Below are 24,531 nucleotides of genomic sequence, written 5' to 3' on the forward strand. Positions count from 1 at the left end.
CTTCCTCGGACATGTCATTAAGGAAGGGCGGATCAAGATGGACTAATAAAAGATTCAGGATGTCACAGATTGGCCGCCGCCTAAGGATATCCACGCCTTGAGGGCGTTTTGTCCTATGCAACTTTAATCAGCGGTTTGTGAAAAATTACTCTCTCATTGTAGTGTTGTTGACAGAACTCCTAAAGAAAGCCACGCCATGGGATTGGAGTCCCAGGTGAGCAGTGGCCTTTAACGCATTGAAAGCGGCTATGTCTAGTAGCCTCGTCTTAGCCCTCCCTGATTTGGCCAAGCCGTTCGAAGTACAAACGAATGCCTCTGACTATGCTCTGGGTGGAGTCTTGCTACAAGAGGGGCATCCAATCGGTACGAGATCTGGAAGTTGAAGGATGCAAAATGGTGCTACGCCGCCCATGAAAAAGAATTATTGTTGTCATCCACTGCTTACGCCTTTAGAGGCACTACCTATTGGGAACCCCGTTCACAGTCAAGATAGATAACATGGTAGTTAGCCATTTCATGACCCAGCCAAAGCTGAATGGCTGACAGGTCAGGTGGTAGAAACTCCTAGCAATATTTCACTTCAACTTGGAGTACCGAAGTGGGAAGACGAACCAAGTTGTTGATGCGCTTAGTTGGAGGGCTGACCTAGCATCGATTTGCCTACTCACCATCCTAAGGGGGAGAGAAATGGCCACCACTATAAAAGACCAAATACAGGATCTACTCACCAAGGATCCTGCTCCACGGTATTTGGTCGATTTGGTAGGACATGGCAAGACTTACCAGTTCTACGTGGAAGATGGATTCCTAAAGGTGAAAGGGATTTGACTGTATGTTCCTAAAAAAGGCGATCTGCAAAGGACTCTTCTAATAGAATGCCATGATACTTTGTGGGTCGGCTACCTAGGTGAAGAACACACCATGGCGTTGTTGCGTCGTGCTTATTATTGGCGTCAAATGGTTGATGATGTTGCGCAGTATGTGAAGACTTTCCTAGTATGCCAGAAAGACAAGTCAGGTCGCTTGACACAAGCGGGACTTTTGGAGCCATTGCCTATTCTAAAGAGACCTTGGGAAAGCGTGTCTTTAGATTTCATCACTGGATTGCCCAAGGTAGGAGATCTTACAACTATCTTGGTTGTGGTAAATAGGTTTTCCAAGTATGCCACATTTATAGCAACTCCAAAATATATATCAGTCGAAGATACAGATCAACTATTCTTCTCTCATGTTGTCAAATATTGGGGTCTGCTTAAAGACATCGTTAGTGATCACGACTCTCACTTCACTAGCAACTTTTGGACTCAACTCTTTAAGTGTCTCGGGTCCAAGTTGAGCTACAGTTCAAGTTTCCATCCGCAATCTGATGGCCATATGGTGCGTTCAATGGCATGTTGGAAGAATACCTCCGCCATTTTGTTACCAGATCATAGAAGAATTGGGTGAAGCTTCTGGATGCTGCACAACTGTGTTTCAATTCAAAAAAGATCTCTAGTAGAAATAGAAGCACTTTTGAAATTGTTATCGGACAGTAACCGCTACTCCCACACACTATAAATGCCCCAAACATGTCGAAATCTCCTCGAGCTGCTAGTTTCTTAAAGGAATGGAAGCGAAATTTGGAGATAGTGCAGAGTTATCTTGTCAAAGCCCAAAAGCAGATGAAAAAGCATGCTGATCAAAATCGTCGCTTTGTTGAATACCAAGTAGGATACAAAGTGATGGTGAAAATCTCAAAGTGATACTTGTTTGCAGGGGTCTATGACCCTCGCCTGTTACAAAAGTACATTGGACCCTTGTCCATTGAGAAGCGCATTGGGAAAGTTGCATACCGGGTGGATACCCTAGCTTGGTGGAAGATTCCTCCAGTCTTTCATGTCAGCCTTCTGAAACCTTTTCGGGAAGACATGGAGGATCCTTCGCGGAGCCAACTCACAATACCCAATATTCAAGGCCCTAATTCAACAGGGAAAAGGCATGCAGAACTATTCTCGATGATCGAGTGATTCATGCTTCAAGGAAAGATCACCAATAGTTCCTGGTGAAATAGCAGGGATATGATACATAGGAGAATACTTGGGAGAGGGGAACAAACCTCAAAGCTTACAAGAGTCTGATCGATGATTATCTTGCAAGTAAGGTGTCTAGGACATCGCCAAATCAAGTGGGGGAGAATGTCATGGGCGGCTTTCCAACCATGCCCCATGACCCCTTGGACGCTCCTCATGGCGTCTTGGCAAGCCTCCCAACGCCTAGCGCCATGGACGGCCCCGTGGTCTTGGCAGCGCTAAGTGACAAGCGCGCATGTGCCTATGTCACCCTATCGATAGCCCACGCTAGCGCCCAACCACATGCAGATGCCAACAGCGTTGTGCGCACAGACAGCGCCGTGCGCGCAGACGTTGATGCTAAAGACAAGATTTCTGCCAATGGACCTACTTCTACTTTGTAAGAATCTAAGTCCTTTTCATCGTAAATATAGAGGAGTTTTACTTCATGTACTTCCATTATGTCTCTCTAGCTTAATTAGGTCAAGTCTTGTTACTTTGGTTTATTTTTTTTTAAGCATTATTAGGGGGGTCAAGCAATCAAACTTTCAAGTAAGCAAATAATTCTCTATACTAGTGTCCCTCCCTCTCGATACCGTGTTGCTTTCTGTAATAGATTTTATTAATGCAATCAAGTTTTCTTTCATTCTCACTCTCTTTTTTGTTCTCTCAATTGCTATTGACATTGGTTTTCTCATGCGGCACCGACAGTCTTGTCTAGCATACGGAGGGAAGCCCAGTTAGCGGATAGTAACCGCGGTGCGGACATCAGTTGCTTAGTCTTACATCGCTCTTCCAAGGAATCTCAGGAAGGCGTCGCGTATCGTGCCTTATACTTGATTGTGTGATTAGTTGTAGACGAGCTAGGAATATTTTCATTTTCTCATGTAAATTTTGTACACGTGATTTCAGAGTTTATAATACAAGGGTATTGACTGCTTGTCTTATTATTGCCCTTCTTTTCAAATTACATTTTTGGTTTATATTCAGTAATATTTACTGTAATGTGAACATTTTGGTTTATATTCAGTACAGGGGCGGCTCAAGAAGATTGGTGGCCTAAAGCCAATTTTTAATCTGGGGCCCTTCAGAAGGAAAAAAAATTCATCTATATTTTTAATTGAAGTCTATTTTTTTAGCTTTTTAAGATGTAAAGTTGTTAATAGTTTCTTTTATAAATAATTTAATCTCTCCTAAGATATTGTTGATCTTAGATAATAGAACCAGATTCAAGAAGTTTATAACTTGATATCGAAATAATTTTTGATGTACTAATATACTTGTTGAAACGCTTGAAACCTGAGGGGGGAAAAAAGGGGGGGAAAAAAAGAATGCGCAATATAGTTTTATTCAACGATACTCTTCAACTCTTGTTTTTAATAGAAAAAATAAAACTCTTTTCTTTCTACAAAGAACAATATAACTTATCGAGAACTTAAGCTTTTTTGCAGAATGTAGTACACATTTTCTGATGAGAAAGATAAAAAATAAGACTTGGACTATTGAAGATTCAAAAAAACGGATTCTAAAAGTTTATTACAGGTTTTTAGTGAAAAATGTAAAAGGAGAATAATAATATAGGTACCTCACTAATGATGTCAATCGTAAAATTTAAATAATGAAAAATTTTATATTCGCGACAAGGGTTTAGGGGGAGTGATTCTCTTTCTCCAATATTTGCTCAAACGGTTACATCAATACGAAATTTATTTATTTTTTTCTTTTAACATACCTAATATATGTAGACTCTTACTCTAAAGATTGTTGTGAGATGTATATGATCCAACCTACCTTAATTAGGTATATCGGGTTCGAGTCCCATGGTTAAAAAAATCCTAATAAAATGTGTTCTCTCTTTTGCTAGACTTTACACTGTACGAATCTAGATTAGTTAGAATCTTAATACAATTACGAGTAGAAAACAAAAAGAAAAATTTGGGGCCCTCAAAATTTGAGGGCCTAAAAGCCTTTGCTTTAGTGGCCTAAAAGCCCCTGATTTAGTAATATTTACTGTGATTTGAAGATTATGCTGATGGAGGACCTTTTTTTAGTCCTATACTTCTGGTTAGTGGTGGCAAAATGGATAAAAAAAAATTATTATTCATCTATATTATTCACTAAAATTTACCTTTAATTTGGGGTTGCTCAAGAAAATCATAAATACCAGTTTGAACCATGAAATTGTGTTATAGATGACATAAAAAGGTTAGATGGTTTGTACCCACAACGAACAACCCATTTGTGTTATAGATGACAATATAAACAAACTACATAGCCAAAAATTAACCACAACACTTGACCTCCGATCCAAATAGAAAGAAAAAGAACAAGGGAAATAATTAAGACTAAAAAGCTAATAAGTCATTACGTATTGCAAAAATAATATTAGTCACTACTGTCATTGAATTGATCAAAAGATTAGTCATGTGTTGGCGCAAATTAAACTGGAGCCCTACAAAACGGACATGCATTCTTTTGCAACAACCACTTCTGGACGCAACCTGCATGAAATTCATGGCCACATTGAAGTGTGCCAACGATATCTTCATCTTTATACTCAAGTAAACAAATGGCACATGTTTCTTGTTCCTCCTCATCATCTATATCCATTGCAAGAGCATTATAAGTACTTATTTCAACCTCAAACTTCTCTTCTTCTTCTTCTTCTTCTTCTTCTTCTAGTATTTCTTCATCCTCGAACTCGTCTTCTTCTTCTTCTTCTACTATTTCTTCGTGTGTGGGTAAGACTTCAGCATTCCTCCTTCTCAGCTGATCGTTGACGCAATCTACATGAAACGCATCTCCATATGGAAGTGTCACTATTAATATATCTTCATTCTGAAGTTCAAGACAACATATGAAACAATATGCTTGTTCCTCACCATCATCTATATGCATAGCACGAGCATAGTAATAAGTTGGTGGTTCCAAATATCCAAACATGTCGTGATCCACTAGTTCATTATTATTGTCTTCCTCCTCTTCATCTGTTTCTTCTTCATCAATTTCATCACTATAATTTATATCATGATCAAGAATAAGTTGTGGCACATAGTTATAATTCACACTCATTCGTGGCTTTCGAATAATAAGAGGCTGTTGTTGGTTCATTCTTTGCAAGTAAAAAACATCATCAGGTGGTAATGTACGAGTAGCAAAGCAAGAACAATATTCATGATCATGAGACATGTTTCTTGGAAGAAAAGATACTCAGGATTTTTGTTAGGTTTTGAGAAAACGAATACAAAGGACACTTTAATCTATCGTATTTATAGGACAAAGGAAGTATTACCGAATTTAATGGGGAGTAGGATTTTTAAAGTTTTTGTTTCCTTTCTAGCTTTACCCCCACGTTTCCTTTCCCCAACATGCTAGGAGTAGGATTTAGGTAAAGAAAATACACAAAATTATTCAAATATTTACTGCCAATGACAATTAAATTTTATTTACTAAAGTATAAAAAATCACAAAAATATTAAATTTTGTAATCAATATAAATATAGTTAAGTAATAATAGAATAGTAGACATCATATGTAATTACTTAATCATTACATGATGGTTTAAATATATTATTAAATATGTGTTAATGATATATGGATAGTTTAGTAAATATATCCGTTTTATGCAATTGTATTTATAGTCGAGACTTGAGAGACATATATGTTAATTTAATTAGAGAGTATACTTTAGAATATATAATTTTTTTAAGAATATTTTTGTTTTGAAAAAATAGTTTTTATGCTGCCATGCAGAAGTTATAGATTTCTGTTTCTTCTCCCGAAAAATCGATCATCCTACTATATATTCAAAATACTTTCTCTCAAAAGTGTGGTCATATACTTTTTTTCTCCAAAATAAGTACTCTTTTAAAGGGAAAAAATATAAGTATTTCTAGTTTCTACAAGCGTACCGTACGTCTTATAAGTATATGCGTTAGAGTTTTCATTCCTGCGATCAAATGTTCTTATAAACTCGGTATTATATTCACAATTTTAAACAAAAGAAACAGATAAAGAGACAATTATGAATGAAAGACGCAATTGAGTCAATAAAATCAAAGGCGGAACCCGGATTTAAAGTTAACGGGCTCAAACTACTATATGAAGTTAATATACAATAGTTTATGGGTTCACAATATAATATTTATAGATATTTAATAAATTTTTTAGTATAAATATAAAGTATGAACAAAAACTACTGGGTTCCAGTGAACCAGGTCTTCAAGCTCTACATCCGCCCCTGAATAAAATACCTTTTTGCTTGTAAATCGAGTTAGATCAAACAATCAAAGTTTTTCAGATCCCATGCTTTTATGATTCTTTTATTTTATTCTCACTAGGTGTCCGATATCTCCATTGGAGTCCCAACTAATACGAAAACGCTTCCTACTTATTTTTAGCTAATTTATGAAAGTGTCCCTTTTTAGGCATTTTGTTCATATTCTAATCTGTCATGTATGTACAAACTAACTAAATAGGGCAAATATTTGTAGTAAATTAATTATCATTCGAGGAAAAACTAATCCTTGCAAAATTGTTAAGTAGGTCAGGACGAAGCAAATTTGCATATCTTATATGTCCCTATCTGAGATAAATTTCAATTAACTGGGGAAAATAGAGGGTTCGTTGGACTAACAAAACTAATGCAAAATTAACATTTTTGAATACATCATTAGTCAACTATTCAGACCAATGGAAACTCCGAACTCGTCATGATGGTGATGATGTTAATTTTAAAAAGAAAATCAAGTTAATCAACTATGAAAAAAAATCAACTAATTAAAGGTAAAGTGAGTATTTTGAGAATTTAGGTGGACAGATAAGTGTCGGCTATTATAGAAGAGATTTCCACATAGAAATATAGAACTGGACCATTCTTTAAATTCTATATTCCTCGAATTTAATGTCCATAAATAACTCCGAATAGATAATTTGCCGTTAAATGGGGGGTTTGGTTGATTTTTGGCATGTCGAAATGGGCTAGTTAATAAATAGGCGGGTCAATGACCCACCCAAACATAACTTGGACTAAAATGGTGGGTTAAGGTGTGCTAAAATTTGGGTTATAGCCCAACCCACGCAACTTTTACCAAGTTTTAATTAAGGAAATTTTACCTCCTATAGCAAAGGTATACACCCTATTTATTATAAACCAAAATTATTTTAAAATATTATTTTCTATAGCTACTTTTTATATTTTATAGCAAAATAAGTATTTCATACCATTGAGGCATGAAATAAGGCATGAAATAAGCTATTTATGTTTTTCCTCTCTCTTAGACATCTGGACATACATATTTTTAAGAGATTGTCATTACTATATTCATGAATACATAGCGTGAATACATGTGAATACATGCGCGTACAGCTGGACTGTCCTGATTTTAGGCGCTTTTTGCTGCTGTATTCATGAATACAACAGCGCGAATACATGTGAATACACTATCGTAACAACTAAATAGTAGCTATAGGAAGTAATTATGTATATGGTAGCTATAGGAAGTTAATAGCCGCTAAACAATAGTGGTTTCTGAAAATTCCTCTAAATTTAATAGGTATTGTTTTCTTATAAATTGAATAATTATCAAATAAGATATTTTTTCTTTTGTTATGGTCATATATAATATCAAATAAAAAAAATTATTTTAAAGATATTCTGCAAAGTTACTCTTAGATTAATTTGGGTTAAAAATCAACCCCACTTTAAATAGAATAAAATGGATTGAGTCAAGATGAGTTGAATTTAATAAATAAACGGGTCAATAACCAGTCCAACCTTGAACGGATTGAACGAATCAAATGGGTTTGAGCTCAAATTGACACCCCTATTTGCTGTATATGATTTTTTCTATACCACTCCTTAGATTCTGTATTTAGTTAGTCCAATGAACTAAATGTTGCTTTTAGATGCAGATGCATGGATTTTTCTTTTTTACAATTAAATTTAGCCCCATAGGACTATTTTTTTTTTCTTTTCTGTGCCCATTGGACTTATGGAAGATAATTTTAATAGTGGCCTCAGAGAAGGCCATTTGTGCAAATAACCTCTCAAGTTCTCATAGTATAAAACAATTTTCGCTCTAAGGTGGTCAATTGCCCAAAACTCTTTAGACTCTAATAATACCCAATAAATTATAGAAATATGAGACTTTGTGGGATGGTCTTTAACTTTGGGAATCTTACTTAAATGTCCCAAATAAATTTCAACTTACCGACCTCTAACAATTAATCATATATTTATCAAAACTAATCAAGCACATATAAAAATTAAAAACCCAAATAAATAAGGTTCTTTCTCCAAGAATCAGACGCAATAATATCATTCCATATTTTTAAGCATGATTAGCAACATTAGATGCAAGATGGAAAAAAAAATTCATGGATGGGGTAGGAAACAAGGTGATGAAATAAAAAAAAAAAAAAATATATATATATATATATATATATATATATATATATATATATATATATATATATATATAATTCTAAATCAAATCGAAAAGAGACCTTTTTCAATGGGTATAGTTAAAATTCATTGAAAACATATAGATGAGTCAATATACAAATCTTGAGGAAGATTGGAGGTGATTTGAACTGATTTGGTATCAAAATTCATAGTTAAAATCGAGTTAAAAAAATTATTCTGCGACACATGTATCAAACATATATTACACATGTATCACACACATATGTATACATGGATATACATGTGATACACATTTGATACAAATATGATACATATGTGATACACAAATGATACACAAATGTGATATATATATATATATATATATATATATATATATATATATATATATATATATATATATATATATATATATATATATATATCATTTTTTTCATGTTTCATCTTCTAATTCGAATTTTCAATTCAAACTACCTCAAAACTCCTTCAATCATCCCAAAAATCGAGATTCAAACCCCTTAAGTTGTATCCAATCCAGCTAATTGGCTAATATTAGTAACATTTGGCTAATATTAGTAATATTTAATGAATTTGCCAATTTTTATCATAAGCTAATAAATTGACATAGTTGATAAGTTCTCTTTAACTTTTGACCTCCTTTGATCCATATGTATAACATCAAAGTCAAAAGTTAGAAGTGTTGTCTATGAGGTAAAGGAGGGATAATGCCTATTAAGTTTGAAGTTCTTCACTTGGATAAGCAGCGATAAAAATTCGAGACCATCCACTTTGATGGCTCTTCGTGCATTTCATCCAATAATACCGCTCACTCCAGCCAAGTCTAACCCAAATCGGCTTCAATACCTCAAACCCCAAAGCTCAAACTCAAACATGGGATAAAGTAAGAAAAATAGTCATTTTCCGAACTTAGCCATGGATTCAAAAGTCGTCGAAAAGTAGCTAATTTTTTTGGAATTTATAACCGTCTCAACGGTTTCTAACTTAAAAAGATGAAACTCCATGACAATATCGCGGACAAAATCTAGGACACTGTCATGAAATATTACTTTTTTTTTAGTTTAAAATCCTTGATATCATGGATATAAAAAATAAGGACATTATCTAAAAAAAAATTGTTTAAATTCGAAATCTTTTGACACTAATAGTTTGTTTGGCAAAATATCTCTAAAATTGAAGTGTTTGGCCAAGCTTTTAGAAGGAAAAAAAGTGTGAATAGAATCAGATATAGTTTTGGAGAAACAGAAAAAAATAGCTTCTTTTCAAAAGCACTTTTGAGAAAAATATATTTAAAAATATTTTTTAAAAGTTTGACCAAACACTAATTGTTATTCATAAGTACTTTTAAATTAATTAATTAAACATAAATTACTTTTCAGTACTTTTGAATTTAGTGGTTTTGAGAGAAAACACATATCAAAAATGTCTATTTTCCTAGTAACTTTCAAATATGGACTATTTTTCAAAAATTTGTTCGAAAAGGGGCTGGCCCATACAATTTTTACTCAAACTTGCCCACCCCGAACACCTCACCCTACTCCCCCCCAAGGTCACCCTCGTCGGCATATTTTTGTCGATGTACCGTCGACCCAACCACACTGTATACTTTTCACCCTCCCCCTCTTCTTCTTCATTTGCTAACCCTAATTCCTCCACCACCGTTCACCAAATTCAATTCCGCTGTCGCCGTCTCACCGTCGACTCCGATGTCCGACGACGATCTCGTCGCCAGTCCCTCCTCAAATAACAATTCTTCGTCTCTGCCTCCGTCTCCATCACCTCCACCGCCCTCAACCAACACCGAACTAGCTATTCCTCCGCCACCGCCGACGATCCAGCCGGCGTCAACTCGACCGGCAGCTTTTCCCGCTCGTGAGGACTGCTGGTCGGAGGCGGCGACTCATACTCTGGTCGAAGCGTGGGGGTCCCACTACCTGGAGCTAAAACGCGGTAATCTCCGGCAGAAGTACTGGCAGGAGGTGGCTAACGCCGTTAACGCCCTTCACGGCCACACAAAGAAGCAATATCGCACAGATATACAGTGCAAAAATCGCATCGATACATTGAAGAAGAAGTATAAGATCGAAAAAGCTAGGGTTTCTCAATCCCATGGCCGGTACGTCTCCCCGTGGCCGTTTTTCAACGGCCTCGACGATCTAATCGGCGACAATTTCAAATCGTCGCCGGCTCCGGTAACAGTCGCTCCTCGCCGGAAGACACCTCCGATGCTTCTCCCCCTGCCTTCTGCCGTGCCGGTTGGTCCACGGTCAAAGCGGCCGGCGGCATCCATGGAGGACACCGTTTCCCGGAGAAATTTCTCCGCCATGGCGGCAGCCGCTGCAGCTGCTGCCTCTGAGGAATCGGATGAAGAGGAGGAGTCGGAGACTTCAAGTCCGGCGGCCATAACTCTGGCCGGCGCTCGAAAGGAGGAGAGTGGAGCATTGGCAGAGGGTTGTAGTAGGTTAGCTGAGGCAATAGGAAGGTTTGCAGAGATATACGAACGGGTTGAAGATGCTAAGCAGAGGCAAATGGTGGAATTGGAGAAGCAGAGAATGCAATTCGCAAAGGATTTGGAGATTCAAAGAATGAAACTCATTATGGAGTCACAAGTCCAGCTTGAAAAACTTAAACGCGCTAAGAGCAATTCACAAGCTGGTGAGTGACTATGTATGATTCCTTGTGGGAGACTTTGCTGTTTCTTTCATTCTGTTTCATTTTAGATAGCAACCCAATTGATACTAGTGCGTGTATGTACGTATTTATGTATGTATTGTAAAAAGAGGCTTTGAATTTGAATGTTAGTTACCAAGATATATGAAGTTGTTTCTTATGCAAGAAGTTTGTTGACATTTAATGTTTGGGAAATTTCCAATTGATTGATAATCTGAGGCGGATCTACAATTACCTATAGGTTAACGGGAACTCAATAGTGTTTGCCCAGACCCTGTTTATGTATTAAGAAATCCATTAAGCATTTTTAAATATTAACTATGAACCCAATTTTTATTATATATTAGCTTTAGTTCGTTGTAGAAATGCATAAACTTCAAATCTTGAATCCACCTCTATTAATAATGATGGTATGTTACTCTATTAATAATGATGGTATGTTGTCTTAGGAGCAGTTTATTTATCGTATCTGCTTTTGGCTTTGTTTCTTAGTTTCTCTTTTTTCCTTAATTTGGTTCTTCCAGAGGAAAGATAAATTAGGATTTGTGTAAGCCAGTTTGGGTTATCCTGACTTCTCCTTTGTAGTTACCTCTTGTAGCATGCACTAGTATTATTCTTTTGAATATGACTGAGGAAATTAAACCTGAAATAATCTCAAGGTCTTGGGAAATTTAGGAGACCTGATAAGTGAGAATTAGTGGTGTAACAGTCCTTCGGTTCTACCTGTATGTGTGCGAGAAACACCAGAATGAAGTTGACAATTATAGACAACAGATTCAGGGACCATGTCTAGCAAAGGACGGAATTTGGCATTCCTTCAGTCTTTCCTGAGTTATTCATTGAATCTTGTCTCAGTGATAGAACTTATGTAGAACACATCGTAAATGGGTTAGTTGTCAAGAATATTTGACATTGATCTCACATGTCTTGACTATTCCATAGTTTTTGGGAAAAAACAGTATTGCATTATTTGACATGAAAATTAGTAAATGATGTTCTATTTAGAGCAAAATCCATATGGTAGATGCAAGTTCAAGAGCGCTCATTGTATCTCTAAACCAGTTAACCTCTTGATTGTTAGTAACTTTTTCTTTTTTGATAACATGAAATAATTTTATTATGAACGGAAAGTTGGATAGCCTTGCAAAAATATGGTTCCTTACAAAGTACACCCAATGTTTTTAGACTGCCAGACTGGAACCTCATGGGTGAACCAAAAAGTGGCTATTCCTCAAATGCACAAAGTCAGACCTACTACACCAACAAAAACTCTCCTTTTCCTCCCCTTCCTTAGAACCCATATAAGTGCTAGTGGGCGACATCCCATGCTCTACGACTTCGTTTCCTTCTTCCTTAGGCCTCTAGCTGTGCAGTGCCGACTTCAACTTTCCAGCCTCAAAAACTAGTGGAAAAAACTTTCTTGGATAGTTGGTTTCTTTGTGTCAGGAATCTGCTTTTGAGGGCTTATACAAGTTTGCACAGAAGGTCATATTCTACATTCATTAGCTTTGTAACTAAACTGCTTAGATAATAACCTCTTCGTTTAAGTATATGTCTCTCTTTTTACCAAAAATAATTACCTTATGTATCTTACTAGATAAATTCTTTTTGATCTTATTGGTCATAAAAGAAATGAAATGATCTTTTACCAACTTTTTATTTTTTATTTTTTTCTTGTTGATTTGGCATAGCGATATGCTTTTTTGTTAAGCTTTTTCTTTCCCATTACCCTCACTAGCCACGCTATGCATCCCCCCAAACAATCTGGTATTGAACTAAATGGTAAATAATGATCAAAACTGTAATTTTCCGTCAAGTACTTCATTGGACCTGTATACTCTTGTCTTGTTGGGTATAAAGGACACGGGGAGCTGCCTTGGGTATCTCCGAGGACTTGAGCTAAGGGATTGTTTACTGAACGTCCCATACTTTACCTATCATTCGGTGAAGTGCCCCCTTCCATTTCTTAGGGCTCGTGAGCCGCCAAGTACCAGTCTCGCAACAGTATTGGCGCAAAAGGATCGGTCATTCACTTGCAGATCGTTCGCGAGTCGAACTCGCTATCTTGCCACGCCTTCCACTCACTCGCTTGAGTCGGACTCGATCACTCTTTTAGTTTGGAGGGTCATTCGTTATTCACTCTCTTGCTATTTATTACCCGCATGGAGCGCAGCAATCAAGATGGAGGGTCATTCGTTATTCACTCTCTTGCTATTTATTACCCGCATGGAGCGCAGCAATCAAGATGCATATTATCATATAGAAAAAGGCGAAAGATGGAAGACAAGAAGCTCAGTAGCAAGGCCATCTCATAGTCACCACTTGTATGTCGTTTCAAGCTTCCAAAACAAGCAGAAAAACACGTTGTCGGTTCAGCAGCTCGAAGTTCATCTGTGATCTTATTCTTCTCCAAGACCCGATGCTTCATCTGCTTGTGCTCTGTCTAACCGCAATGCTTGTCTGGCCTCTCCAGCCAAATTGAGAAATTCTGAGAGAAATTCATCCTTCGTTCTATCTTTTTTTTCTCACTTGTCCGTCCAAGTGGTCGACCTTGCCATCAAGTTGGGTCACTCGATCCTTGAGTGTTTCCTTAACAACATTTTCAAGAATGAAGGTCCGCGCGACACTCGGCATTAACACATTCTTCCTTTAGACTAATTTCGATTTGTTCGATTCAATTTCATTTTCAAGAATGCATTTTTACTTACACTTTCTCTTATAATTGCCACATGCAAATATATAAGGCACATTATTATGAAGGCATTTTTTAATCGTATTTGTTAAACAGACTGATTAAAAGAAGCAGATACGCACTTTTCCTTGTGTTCTGGAACATACTGATAAAGTTTGTCATTAGCATTAAATTTCGGTAGTTTCAACACACATTAATAGTTATGGTCTTGAGACTATGTACTTCTTACCTGGGGAATGGTTGATGTAATGGCTGCAAAAATTGTTTACATGAGCCACTAGGGATCTGAGATAACAGTCAGTTTAAGCTTCACAAGACGGCTAATAAGAGCAGTGAAGATCCTATGCATGTGGATATGTGCGAAAAGTTTTACTCATTGAGAAAATATATTTACTTAATAGTTATAAATGTGCATCTGCTTGCGTATGTAACTACGACTCATAGATGTTTATTGCTTTTGTAACTACGTTTACTCCATTTCTCTCTTTTATCAGTACTAAGTCAGAGGTTGATGGTTGTAAGCATAAATCATCTTATTTTAACAAGTTAATTTGCTATTTGTCTCATAGTAATCTTAGAATTTCTACTGAACATTCTTGTACTGTGTTGAAGTCCTCAAACTTAAATTCTTTTCTCCCACCCTGACTGGTCTGGCACTGTGATGAATAGCTTCAGTTTATAGTTGATTTTCTCCTTATTCTTATTGTAAATTTACAACAAATATTATTCTATTTAGCTAACATGTCCTGCTATATCAAGATCTTATTTCTCTTAGGGTTGGGTGGCAATGTTTTGAAGGAATAGTATACTATTGTTGAGCTTTATTTGTGAAATTAGCAATTGATAGGTTCAGAAGTTTCAATGGTGCAATCTGGCTCCTAAATATTGGAGAAGTTTTAAGAAAAGAAGAGAATCCTTCCCTTTTTGTTGCCTCCCCCCACCCCCACCCCCCTCCCCCCCCCCCCCCCAAAAAAAAAGAAAAACAAACGTTTTGTTCCTATTCTTACGAGGTTAGCTTGAAATTGCTCTTAAATATTGAGAAGTTCACAAATTTCTATTTTTATGAGCAGATGGTTACTTGTAGAAGGAATGTTGACTAGAAGAGTGCATTTTTCAACGAATCTTTTGGAGGTGATACATATATTTTGGTTAACCTCGCCAGGAGTATACAAGTAATGCTATAGTGAAGACAAGCGGTAGATGTAGTTGAAGGCTTTATTTGGTCTACTTTTGTTTTGAAGCTCCTTCAGAATCTTGATAAAGAGCTTGTAATTTATTTCTCTGTAAATAAACCATTTTATTCTTGTGCTTGGCGAAATTATTGGCCTGAACCAGACCACGTCGAGGATATCTTTTGACTTTAAAGGTGTTCTTTTTTTCTTTTCTTTTTTCTTTCTTCCGATGAGTAAAGAAAAATGTGTTTTGAGCTTTGGGCATATGACGGTGACTCTCTATGCACGTGTGAATGGAATCATTACTTTGAGCTTTGGGCATAAAATGATAAAATAAATGCATATGTGATGGAGAAATTTACTGATGAAAGCCAAAACCATTGGCATCTTTATGAAACTTGTGAAACGAATACCCACGCAAGGAAAAAAGCCTTGTAGTTTTCAATGTCCTGGCGATCTCATTGGGGAACGTGAGCAAAGATCAAAAGCAAAAAAGAACGACGCATAATTTCTACTTCTGCTCTCGTTGAGAGTCGAACTCAAGACCTCCCGCTTACTAAACGGGTGCTCTAACCAACTGAGCTACGAGAACTGTTAGTTAGAAGGAACATCAAAATTATATTTGACCTCATTTTCTTAGGATGCAATATTGCTTTGGGTGAAAGGACATACCATTTCTAAAATTTTTATAACATAAAAATACTTTCAAACTAATCACAAGATTCATTAACCTAAAAAAAAAAAGATTGAGTAACTTTGATTTTCTTAAATTTTGTATACGTTTTTGTAAACTCATTCGTGTAGCAATAATATCACTTCATCTTACCCTGAGATTTCTTGTACACACATTTGCCTATTGACCTCTTATTCAACTTAGAGAGAATTGAAGTGAATAATTAGAGTGCAAAATCAACTATTCTTTACCAGAGAAAAATTACGAACATCATTTCCTCTCACCTTTTTTGCACTTTCCAACTATCAAAGGCCTCTAGAATTGCCCCTTTTCGGCTTCTCATAGCTGTTCCCAACAAAGAAGAGATGAGGAACGTAAAAACATTATGCAAATCGTATGGATAAATGTATATTTTTAGTCACTTCTCAAAAATTTTATATATATATATATATATATATATATATATATATATATATATATATATATATATATATATATATATAATATACATATTCTATATTCCTTTTGGCCAGAGAATGCAATTAGTTTCGGCTGACCTTTATATTTTACCCAATTGTAGTGATACTCTGAGCACAAGCTCAGACTTCTAAGAAGATGAAATCATCAATTTGTTTCGGCTGATTGGTCAATTTTGTATTTTGCCCGATTGTTGTTGATGTTACCCCTCCCAATTTGTTTTCCCAATAATTTGGAAGCATTTTTTGTTGGTCCATGGCCATTTATAGAGTCCGTTTGGCTTAGCTAATTTAAAGTAGCCGATAAACATTAAGTGTTGAAAAGAACTTTTAAGCGTTGAAACTTATTTAATAAATAAGAGTTACGTGTTTGAATAAAAGTGCTGAAATTTATAGTAAGCAGTTTAAATATTTGATGAAGAAATGTCGATAAGCAATTTTTTTGTTAGAATGACTTAAACATCCTTAATATTACTCATACTAATCTCTATTTTAAAAAGCGTTTCTGGGGCGAGCCCCGGGGTGAGGCGTACCAAAAATGCCCCGGGGCGATGGTGTGGGGCGAAAGTCTCAAGAGGCGTATGCCCCGCAATTTGAGGCGTATGCCCGGGCGTTCGGGGGCGCGTTTTTTTAGTAAGGAGTAAGTCTTAGAGACTTTTTCAAATTAAAACAAAATTTGTTGAATTAGTCTTTCATATAATACCCAAATTTTCAAAAGTCAGTTTGGTAATTACTCAAAAGGTTTAAAAAGGAACTCAAAAGTATTAAATTTAAAAGTAAAGACCTTTTTATTGATTTAAGCTCTAATTCATGGTTTTCCCAATTTTTTATCTTGTCCGTTAGTCTGCTAATATCTCCCAAAAGCAACGATTTTTTTTTTTTTACAAATACAAAGAGAACTACATTTTTCTTCATAGCAGCAAATCCAAAGTTTAAATTGCAGGTTAATCATCCTTTTTGTTCCTGCATATAGAAAATTTTATTCTTTTAGATTCAAATTACTTGTGCTTGTAAGTAACGTATAATAGATTGTTTGATTAGGTTTTTGTGGGGATGGAGCACACGTATATATAGTTTTCTTCAATTTTTATACAATTTTACATGTTTATAAATATTAACTGTCATTATATTATTTTATAAAATATTAAAAATTAAATACCTATGGGGCTTACGCCCCGCTGAGGCATATATAAAACGTCCCGCCTTACGCCCACGCCTTTTAAAACACTGATACTAATAAGGCCAATTTTTTACAAGATTCTAAATTCGAAATTGATTCAAATACAAAAAAGTGTCTCATTTTATTTTTAATACAAAATAATTAGATAAGATCATCTTTTATAAATATAATTTATTATATGATAAGCTTTATGGTAATAATAAACTAAAATTTTGATTATAAGCTTAGATAAATATTAACAATTTGACCAAAGTTTATTAGTGAAAAAAACATATTGTACTTAGTAGTACACAACCCCAACCTGCCAGTAACATATCGAAGATAAAGGCAAAAAGTCTCTTTGAAGGATTCCAATTAGTGATTATAATACCCAGACAAACATTTCTTTTTAAACCATTCCAGTAGTATTTCTTTAGTGATTAATGAATTTAAATGATCACGGTATTATACCCCAGAGGGAGAGACCACAATCGATCAGTATATATAAAACTCACGTTCTTTCTTACATAAACGAATTTTGGCAACTAAAGGAAATGAAGAGTGATTTACAACAGAGATACTTTTTATTGTAAAAGATATTCTTGATAGTAAGGGTATTTAGGGATAGAGAAGTAAAAATTTGGTCAATTTAAAAGTGCTTATAAGCTGAAAAATCATAAGTTACTTTTGACTTATTTTAGCTTATAAGCACATTTAATTTTACCAAACGCGTAGATAAGGAGAAAAGTGCTTATAAGCTTAATCAAACACCCTCAATATGATTTAGTGCATGACCGCATCCATAAATTAATAAATTTATCATGACAATGGTGTCCGGGACAGCTATAACAATAGATACATTTGCCCTAACCTTATCCATTCTAAGAATTCAGAACCTAAAATTACCAACACTCATACACTTATCCGCAACCACTTGAATTCTTTGATATTTCCCAAGACAGCACAGACGTGAGAGCAAAAAGATGTTCTTGAATGCTAGTAGTCACTACGTTCTTGAATCCCATTTTGCAGAACCTGAAATTCTGTCTCTGCAATAAGTATTGGAGAGGCAAAAGATAAGAAAACGAAAGCAAACTCAAAATAGAGGGACAAAACAATATTTATTGCTCCTTTTAGTTAAAACTGGATAAAAAGGGCAGCGCGGTGTACAAAGCTCCCGCTATGCGCGGGGTCCGGGGAAGGGCCGGACCACAAGAGTCTATTATATGCAGCCTTACCCTGCAAAAGGTTGTTTCCACGGCTTGAACCCGTGACCTCCTGGTCACATGACAACAAGTTTATCGGTTACACCAAGGCTCAACTATATCTCCCCGATGCTACAAGAAAATTCATCATTTGCTTGAACTACACACCTAAGGTTAAAACGAGAAGATTGTTGGGAAGATATATACCTTAGTAAATTAACATTGAGGTAAAAATTATCATTTGCTAAGCTGGAGTTTGGAGCCATACCTATTAAAATTATGTTTCTGTCTTCTTTTCTACAACTGTCGTCAATGCATCTTCGATAGCTTGGGCAAAAGTTGCAATCTTGTAAGTGAAGAATCCAACTAGCATGGGTATCAAGTCAAGGTGCATGAACCCATACTCCGCCTCAAGAATCCTGAAAAGAAACCAAAAAATTAAGTAAGCAAAGGACACTACACTTAATGCAATGTAAAAGCATCAGAGCTTGCTACAGAAAAAAATTCAAGGAATTAGTCTGTAAATGATTCTTAGGTCCATTGAAGCACTAACAAGTTCAAGCTATTTCAGAATTGTTGGTAATGTCCTTTTTAGTGGTGTTACAGCTATTACTGGACAAGTCTCAAGGTGCTCATATGGAACTGAGTGAAAATTGCACTTCGACTTTTGGTCATGACTTTTGGCGCGGTCATAAATTTATGTGTAAAACTTCACTGAAATTGTAATAAATAGTAGACATGAACCCACAACTTAAAAAATATAACGGGTTCAATGCTAAAAATCTTAAAAGTTGAACCCATAAAGTTTAAATCTTGGATCCGCCTCTGCTCAAGTTGAATGAAGGTGATTATTCGGAACTGAATGAAAACTTCATTTTTGACTTTTGGTCATGGAAAATATCCTTGGGACATCTCAAACTAGAAAAAAACAGAATAATAATTTTAATGCCATTACATTAGATTAAAATTCAAGAGTCAATAACTTGCCTCAGCCTATGTCCAAATCTGTTGGCTGGATTAACACTGCTCTGTAAATATTATACTTTGGCAAATAAAAATTTCTTTAATTACCAAAAAAAAAAAAATTGCCTCAGCGTACTATATTCCATTTTTGTTCTCCGATTCATTAAGTGATTAACTTCTATACTTGGTAAACCAAAAAGTATTAACCAAATCTTGAAAGTAAAAGATAGAATAGAAGTAACTGAAGTCTTTATCCATGCAGAAAAGTAATAAGAGAAGTTTTCCATGAAACAATTATTCTATCCACATGTGCTTTGATGCAATATGGTGACAGTGGAAGATCCGTACCCATTCCACCGGTTATATATCATAACCAAAACAACAGGAACCAATAGCCTCGGCTGCCCAGCTGCTCCCCTGCAAGTAAAGCTTTCTCGTCAGTTAATTCATCATAGCTCAAGCTACTCCGTTATGGCATATGACTACTATTCACATGTCAGTTGGGGATAAGTAATGATGCATTTCTTGGATTTCTAATTACCACCCGGTTTGTTACTAACTTAAGACCCTGGAATTAAGAAATTGTACACAAAGTACAACTCCAATGTGAAAATGTAATTGCAAGTCTGCCAAAGTATGAAGAGTAGGAAGATGTCAAAGTCTCACAGAAGTAAACCTAAAAACATCTTTTTACCTATTCTTAAGCAAGGTTTAAGGTACAAAGAGGGGGAGAACATGACAGTTTACTCATTAACAAACTGAGAGTACCCATCATACATATATAAGCCTATTAACTAATAATGTTTACCCAAACATTTTTCTTTTCAAATTTTCATTTGAGCAAATAAAATATCTTTATTTTATTTGTGGAACATTATAAAATTCTGGTTATAACATTATGGCATATGACTACTATTCCCATGTCCACTACCAGACATTTTTAATTGTGTTATATTTCATTTATTATGTTATTCCCTTGAATAGCAGAGCATAGATATCTTAATTGTCTCAACTTCGCACGACAATTTTGTCTAATCAAACTTCAACTTCATTCTTATATGAGGGTCAAAGTTCCGGTGCATATATTCCATCTTACTACTTAAAACCCTTATCTCTAGAGTACTTCTCCATAGTTCAAAATTTTGGTAGACTCCTTAGCTAGTTTCGTCAATTAATACAAATGTCATCTGAACTAGCATATATCATGAAACCTTATCTTGTATACTATGGTTATCTCATTCATAACTAGGATAAATAAGAAAGGGATCAAGGCAAATCCTTGGTGTAAACTCATGGTTATAGGAAACTCCATTAGTTTACACCAAGAATCTTTTTTAGCTTGTATGTGTTGTTAACAACTTGGAAAAACTCATACTAACCCATGTACCTTAAATTATTGGAGCCCAAATGGTCAAATAGCTTCATAAATGATATGATAATTATAGCACATCCATGACGTAGCGCACATATACCATGCAGAACATACAAGAATGACACAAAGCTAGCCTGAATTAACTTTCGCTCGTAGTACCCTAACTTACTAGTGGATGCAACACTTTTGGTGTGAAAAGTTTGAACCCAGTCTCTTCCCCCAACCGCCCCTTGTTTCCCTGGGGTGTCAGAGAAGGAGACAAAGCAGAAAGAGAAACATAGGACCGAGAAGCTTAACGAACAGATGTGTTGATACTTCATCCTAAAGGTATCTACTCATTAAGCAGAACATTTTTTTTCCTGCTTAAGACAATAAAATTGCAATATGGAAATCAGATTCAGTTTCTTAAGCAAAAGCAAATTAATATGGAATCACATTTCGGCTATGATTAAGAAGGAAGATAAAAGAAAACACTAATATATTCGACATAAACATGTAGAGAAGGAGCCATCAGCTAAAGATTGAATCATGAAAAGCATACTTGATAAGCGCTTTGGGTCCATCAGTCCTTATAGAATCAACGCTGTTCCCCAACATATGTATGTACATCAATGAACCAAGTAGCCCAGCTCCATAACTGGACAGACGAAACACATAACATTTTATCAACACCAAACATATGCATGTACTTGAAAGAACCAAGTAACCAAGCACCGTAACTGGTCAGATTAAAAACATAATATTTTACTAACATCAATTTTCAAAGCTTCATCGCATATGTGCAGATACACCAGCTTAATTCAAAAGACTATTTATTCCTCAGAACTATCTGGAAAACGTAAATTTATATAAGTAAAACAGAAATAAAACAGTCCTGGCTTGACAAAGGATATGCAAAGAATACTAGAAGATTTGGTCATTTCATTATATTGTATGAAGTTGCTATTTGATCGATAACAACATCAAGATTTCCTTCGTTCGCAAATACTACCAAAGTTAGAAACCTCAAGGGACCAAAATTTCCCAACTTAAGGAAAGCTAGCTTAATGGATAAGGGGTTGGGTTAAACTACAACATCGTCGGAGTCAGACCATACATTAATTCAGAAGAGCTGAAAAGAACCAGAATCTGTAGAAAGTCAACTAGTTTACCTAGCTGCAATTTCAGGAGAATAAGAGACATATGCTGAAAGTATGCCAACACCACCAATCCCAAGGGTGAGGAACTGCATTTTGTCCTTCAACTGCAGAGACAAGAAAACAAATAATTCAAAAGTGTGAACTTGTACAATGTCAACAGATTTCAATCAAGAGCATGATTCATGTGGAGTAAACACTAAACAAGTACCTTAAGATACTGCTCCACTGACTGAGCAGCTAAAACCTTTGGATCCCCTTTTCCCGGAGTAACACTTCCTGAGGGATGAAAAACTCAGAATTACAAGGTTGAGTACAATATTTCTATATCTCAGAAGGGAAGACGTGTTGAACAAAAACTATCAAAAAATTAGCTCCTTAAGCAGTTCTGGTAACATACACTACCCCCAGTTGCAGCCTTTGCAGCCCTATCCCACTTCTCCTGCTCACGTCGTGTTGGTGCTGGTCTCCATCTTTGAGATGCACTTACACTAGCCTGAAATCACGATGAACATAAGAAGCCAAATGCCCAAATAGCTAAAGCCAAGTGACTTATAATAGACATACCTGAGTTTCCTCGACTGTGGGGTCTAGAATAGGTTTCGAACGGGCTATTAGCTTCTCAGTCAAGTCAACATCCAAACTACACTATCAAAAAGCAATTACTTTAGAGGATGAAGGAACTCATATATCTCAATTCAAAAGAAAGGAGGAACAGGAGTCTCACCTGTCAAGACTCATGACTCTGTTTAAACTTAGAAATCCAGATGACTCTTCCTGTTAAGAGATCAAGCTGATATTAAGTCACAAAGTAAATAAAGCAACCATTTGAACAGAAATGGTAATAAACCAAATGCTCATAATTCTACCCTCTAAGTAAAACAACATTTTCAGACTACACAGAACTAAAGAGACAAACCGGAGTTTCGTATAATTCACTTAAAAATGGAAATGTAAACCATTCAATAACTAACACTGCTTTATTCCTGACATGCAGAAAGACAGGAAATATACCAATAATTTGAGCCCTGCCGACTAAGAAAGATTCCTCAGAAAATATTAAAATTAAACACAGAACAACACAACAGTGAATCCGTAAAGCAGTTCAATCAATCAATCAATTAACTATGCCTCAATCGTTGGAGTCAGCTACTTGAATCCTACCATTCTACTCTATTCGGGCACATCTGATTCCAATACTAAATAATTGATCTTTTATGACAAATCAATGGTCCTCTATGCAAATGATATTTTAAGAACAGCTTGTAGTGATATCAATGAAATGATAGTTGCTTTATCATTTTAAAAAAGGACAAATTACTTATCCCTACAAATGCAAGTGTAGCAAAAATATCTAAGTTGCAAGGCAGTTCAAATTCAATTACCAAAAGAAAAAAAACTAAAAGCTCGACAAGCAAAAAGGGAAGTTGTTTCAAGAGCAAAGGGCTTTCACCTTTTGTAATAACATTTTAAAACCAAACAAAGATAATAGAATTAAGAAAGTACTCCCTCTGTTCCAATTTATGCAATGCACTTCCTTTTTAGTCTGTCTCAAAAAAATATACCTTTCTAAACTAGAAACATCTCACTTTAAACCTATCCATTTTACCATTAACAAATAATTTATAACGACATAATCATTTATGTCTTGTTATAAACCACAATTTTTTCTTTCTTTCTTAAATTTGTGCCGAGACAAACTGCATCACATAAAAATGGGAAGGAGGGAGTAACTAATATTGACAATTTCAAACTTAGAATAGCTAATATATAAAGATTGAACCTTTTTAGGAGCAGAGCGAGAAGCAGTATCATTTTCTTGAGGATCCTGAACATACTTTTTCATACGACCCATGAATTCTTTATTCCAAATAAAATCATCAGAAGTAAGAGGGTCTACATCCTGACCCCAGTATTTTCTAAGCTTAGTTGTAGTAGGTGGGCCCCCATAATCACCTGGAGCATCCCCAGTGGACCATTTCATAGGCTTCTTTTTAGGAAGAATCACTTTTGTTTGCCTTGGATGTGGTTGTGGGGATTGTGTTGGGGATAAATTGTGTGCAGATTCTTGAGATTTTGGTGTGGCTGTTGAGGTTACTGAGAGATAGTAGCAATTTAGAACTGCCATTTCTTTGGTTCAATGTGTGTGTGTGTGTGTTTCTTTGGATTTCTGGGAATGGAAGAATCTGTGTTGAATGATTGTAGTGTGTAACTGGTGCTGATGACTATTGTGTTTTTGGTTCCTCTTTTCCTTTCTTTTCTTTTCTTTTTTCTGTGTGTTTTTGGTTGTGAAAATAAGTGGTAGGGAAAGTTTGCTTACTTGGACCGTTTAGGTGGATGAATAAATTTTGTGGTCCATAATATATATGATCTTTTTCGGAAGATATAAGGAAGTAATTAATTTTTATTTTTCAAAGTTATTTTTGGAGTAAAAATTCTCAGAATATCCGTTATATTTATAATAAATAAATTTAAAAAATAATAAAGGTTAATATGGTCAATTGTTAATTAATGTTAAAAGTT

At 35.6% G+C, this 24,531-nt stretch overlaps 1 protein-coding gene and 2 non-coding genes across 3 annotated transcripts; 1 reads left to right on the top strand and 2 right to left on the bottom strand.

Annotated features, from left to right (window-relative positions):
• Nucleotides 1-10,012: 10,012 nt before the first annotated feature.
• Nucleotides 10,013-11,325, top strand: LOC107783127 (trihelix transcription factor ASIL2-like). Its single transcript, NM_001325355.1, is given in 1 exon segment — nucleotides 10,013-11,325. A coding segment is annotated over 1 exon segment (957 nt). The 5' UTR covers nucleotides 10,013-10,196; the 3' UTR covers nucleotides 11,154-11,325.
• A 4,217-nt stretch (nucleotides 11,326-15,542) lies between these two features.
• On the bottom strand, nucleotides 15,543-15,616 carry TRNAT-AGU (transfer RNA threonine (anticodon AGU)). Its single transcript has one exon. It is a non-coding gene; the product is annotated as a tRNA-Thr (tRNA).
• A 2,470-nt stretch (nucleotides 15,617-18,086) lies between these two features.
• Nucleotides 18,087-24,296, bottom strand: LOC107787315 (protein CONSERVED ONLY IN THE GREEN LINEAGE 160, chloroplastic). The gene is made up of 10 exons (XR_012704451.1): nucleotides 23,792-24,296; nucleotides 22,736-22,785; nucleotides 22,576-22,651; nucleotides 22,409-22,504; nucleotides 22,220-22,287; nucleotides 22,024-22,115; nucleotides 21,414-21,509; nucleotides 19,849-19,917; nucleotides 18,806-18,956; nucleotides 18,087-18,381 (listed from the first exon to the last, which is right to left on the bottom strand). It is a non-coding gene; the product is annotated as a protein CONSERVED ONLY IN THE GREEN LINEAGE 160, chloroplastic (transcript).
• Between the last annotated feature and the right edge of the window lie 235 nt (nucleotides 24,297-24,531).

The sequence above is a fragment of the Nicotiana tabacum genome, chromosome 21, assembly GCF_000715075.1.
Source record: "Nicotiana tabacum cultivar K326 chromosome 21, ASM71507v2, whole genome shotgun sequence".
NCBI lineage: Eukaryota > Viridiplantae > Streptophyta > Magnoliopsida > Solanales > Solanaceae > Nicotiana > Nicotiana tabacum.